Source organism: Uloborus diversus, chromosome 9, assembly GCF_026930045.1.
Source record: "Uloborus diversus isolate 005 chromosome 9, Udiv.v.3.1, whole genome shotgun sequence".
Lineage (NCBI taxonomy): Eukaryota > Metazoa > Arthropoda > Arachnida > Araneae > Uloboridae > Uloborus > Uloborus diversus.
In genome coordinates, this window is record NC_072739.1 from 104,303,176 (window position 1) to 104,306,998 (window position 3,823).

The 3,823-nt window shown below is 51.4% G+C and overlaps 1 protein-coding gene across 1 annotated transcript; it reads left to right on the forward strand.

Moving 5' to 3' along the window:
- Nucleotides 1-1,732: 1,732 nt before the first annotated feature.
- LOC129230408 (uncharacterized) lies at nucleotides 1,733-3,544 on the forward strand. Its single transcript, XM_054864806.1, has one exon. The coding sequence runs from the start codon at nucleotides 1,733-1,735 to the stop codon at nucleotides 3,542-3,544; it is 1,812 nt and encodes a 603-aa protein (XP_054720781.1).
- Nucleotides 3,545-3,823: the final 279 nt, after the last annotated feature.

Consider the following 3,823-nt stretch of genomic DNA (forward strand, 5'->3'; position numbering starts at 1 on the left):
CATGTCACCAGAGAAGGAATCCAGAAGGACTTGCAGCTCGGCAGGGGAGTCAGCGAGAAGAGCGACGTCATCCGCAAAGGCAAGAACTTTGTGGCGGGAAAAATCCGTACCTTGAAGGTTACGAAGAGCTTGGTCGATGGCGATGTTAAAAAGCAGTCCGCTAAGCGGACATCCCTGTTTTACACCACATGCCACCGAGATAGGTTCCATCAGGCCACTCTGTATGAGGAGCTGCGTACTTGTGTCGCTGTACATTTCTCTGATAAGATTGGCAAAGGCGCTCTCGGCTCCGGACTTCACTAAGGCTTCGAAGAGAGCGGGTAGAGACGAATCGCTCGTTAAGGATGAAGTTATGCTCCAGGACTCCGTCGTGAGGGGTAAAGCCTTTTTGAGCCCAAGCAAGAATTGTCGGTGCCGGTGCAGCTCCGACTGCCCCCCCACCTGGGTTCTCCCCGCCTGTTATTCCTCAATTTAGATTAAATTCTACTTGCCCATACAATTTGGGTGATATTTGGGCCCCCTCCCGTGGGGATGACGCATTTGGGAGGGTTCCACCCGCGTTGTCCCCCCGGAGTAGTTCCTTTAATATCCTTGATGCTGTGTTACCCCTCGGTGGGCTTTTTGGCTCGCCGTTCTTTCATCCATCCCCGTTGGATGGCTTAGGAGCTCTCTCTCCTCCGGGTTCCCCGACAAATGTTTCCGGGGCCTCCAGTGCTTCCCCTCGTTCGCCATCGTTGAACGTTGTTCAGCAGGCGGATGAGGAAGTTGTGCTGGAGGAGGTTTTCGCCGAAAGGGCCGTCCGGGCTCCCGATGATGACAATGGCGGTTCCACCATTTTTGACGTCAATTCGGAGCCCGGCTTCCTCCCGGATTTTGAGAGGCGCTTCGGAGAGATCCTCCGGGGCAACAATTTCGATTTAGACCAATTTAACGATCTCGTGTCGACGTTCATCAGGAGGGTTACTGAGGAGGTTAAGCTCCCCCCCCTCACTGACACTGCTAAGAGGGGAAATTTTCGACCTATTTCGGCTGACGACCCGAGGGCAATTCAAAAACTGTATAAGAAGAACCGCAGACGCGCCTTGCGCATAATTCTCGGAGAGGAATCCGGGTTTTGCGACCTGGACCCTGAGGGCGTGGCCGACTATTTTTCCATCCAAAAATCTCCTCCCCCTGATGACACCTCTTTCATGCCAAGTGTGGACCGTGCGGAGATCTCTCTCAGGCCATTTTGTAAACAAGAAGTTATAGCAAAACTGAAGGCCTGTGAGAACTCCGCCCCGGGCCCCGATAGGCTGACCTACAATCATTGGAGGTCGGTCGACCCCGAGGCTCGTGTCCTCACTCCAATATTGAATATCTGTCTGAAGTTTAGAAAAATTCCAACGGCATGGAAGAGGTCGAAGACAATTTTGATTTTCAAAAAAGGGGATCGTAATGACCCCGGCAATTGGAGGCCCATCGCCTTCAGCGACACCATTTACAAACTATATGCTGGGTGTCTGTCCAGGCGCATCTCGATGTTGGTCGAGGTTGAGAGCGCGCTGTCGGAGTGCCAGAAAGGTTTTCTGCCCTTCGATGGCGTGTTCGAGAATAACTTCGTCATCGAGACCCGGATAAAGGGGGCAAGAACGTCTAAAAAGGACCTTTTTCTTGCCTCTCCAATGCCTTCGGGTCAGTCCCCCACTGGACGATCTTCGAGGCATTGGCTAAAAAAGGGGCGGGGTCCGACATGGTGGAAATCCTAAAAGATATTTATTCCAACTCCACCACCGCGTTTATGACCTCTAGCGGTATCTCGGATCCCAGGCCTGTGGAGACGGGGGTCAGACAGGGATGCCCCCTGAGTGGGTTGATTTTTAACATCACTATTGACTTCTTGATCCGCGAGACTCAGGAGAATGGGCCTACCCATAACATCTTGGCCTACGCCGACGACCTAGTCCTCGTGGCTGGGTCGCACATCGACCTCCAGGAAAGCTTGGACAAGGTGTGCGACTTGGCTTCGAGGGTGGGTCTGAGGTTTAATCCCGGGAAGTGCTTTTCGCTTCACCTAGGGACGTCGGCCAGGGTGGGAGCACGGGACACTACGTTCTATCTGGACGGGTCCCCGATCCCTACCCTTATGGACGGCTCCCCGGGGACCTTCCTGGGACGGCCGGTGGGCTCATACGTCCCCAAAGACACCCGTTTCCTAGAGGAACTCAAAAATCGGGCCTCTAAAATCCTTGAGGCCAAACTTGCCCCCTGGCAGCGGCTTGACGCATTGAAAACCTTTTTCTTTCCATCGTTGAATTTCTTAATGCGTACAAGCCAGTTTGCCAAGTCTGACTGGGCCGAGCTTGACAAACACATAAGACCTTTGATTAAAAAGACTCTAAATATCCCGAAGAACGCTGCGAACGAATACTTTCTTGGTCCCTCCGAGCGCGGCCTCTTCGGGATCCCAGTCTCGGCTGAGGATTCTGACATATCTCATATTGACTCCGCTTTTAAACTCCTAACTTCAAAAGACCCAATTGTTAAGGAGCTGGCGTGGGACGAAGTCAAAAAAGCGGCTCACCACAGATTCCCATCCAACGACCACCTGGACAGTATTTCAAAATTGTTAAGTGGTGAGCCCGCAAATTTAACAAGCAACAAAATCTCTTCTAACTGGACTCGTGCTCGCGCTGCGTCGACCAGGCTGCATGTCAAGTGGAATATCTCTGAATCCGGCGACGTTAGCATCACCGTGGGAGATAAAACCATCTTCCAAAGGAGGGCCATCTTTAAAACTCTAAGATCTGCATTCAAAAAAGCCCGAGCAGATGGCCTAAAAGCTCACCCACATCAGGGCAAAACGTTCGAGTGTTTCGGTGCCTCCAAGGCCAGTAGTCACTTTAACTCGAACGGGGGGTACACAAGATTTGCCGATTGGCGGTTTGTGCACCGCGCAAGACTCGGGCTTGTACCCCTTAATGCCTATAGGCATGGCCCTGGCCCCATTGACAAAAGATGCCGCAAATGCGGCCACGATGAGACCCTCCCCCACGTGCTTTGTCATTGCATGACTTACAGTGCCAGCTACCAGAGGCGGCATAACCAAATCGTTGATCGCATCAAGAAAGCCGCTCTGGGACGCTGGTCTGTTGTGGGGGAGAACCAGGCTCTTGACGACTCTGGGCTCCGTCCCGACCTCGTCCTGGAAAAAGGGGACGCAGCAATTATCATCGATGTGACTGTCCCCTTTGAAAAAAACATCTCTTCATTCCAGGACGCGAGGGAAAATAAAATAAGAAAATATACCCCACTGGCCGAGACCTTGAAAAACCTTAAGAAATACAAGTCGGTCACGGTCGACGCCATCGTAGTGGGGTCCCTCGGGTCGTGGGACAAAGATAATGACAAAACTGTGCGACGGCTGTGCTTGAGTAGGTATGCCCATATCATGCGTAAACTGATCGTCAGCGATACCATCAGAACATCCAGGGATATCTACATCGAGCACATATCTGGCAGGCCCCAGCAGCCATGGATCTACAGGAATCCAAATAACAACTAGAAGGCCGAGGGGCGGTTCCTTTTTAACATCCGTCCTCATCCTGACATTTCATCGTCACTCATGCTGGACCACCGCTCACAATGAGCGAGAGTGCCATGGTTCTTCATCGATCATATGACTCCCTGATATTGACTTTTATTGACTTCACAAAATACGTGACTTTTTTATGAACTTTCATTTTGAATTTTAACATCTGACCTGGTTTGCCACCAGTTTTTTTTTAGACTTTTCACATATATTTTTGCCGACTGCGTCTTACACGGACATTATCTGATTTTA

Bases quoted from the DNA above. Each gene is read 5' to 3' on its own strand.
- LOC129230408 (XM_054864806.1), top strand. From the start codon at position 1,733: ATGGTGGAAATCCTAAAAGATATTTATTCCAACTCCACCACCGCGTTT.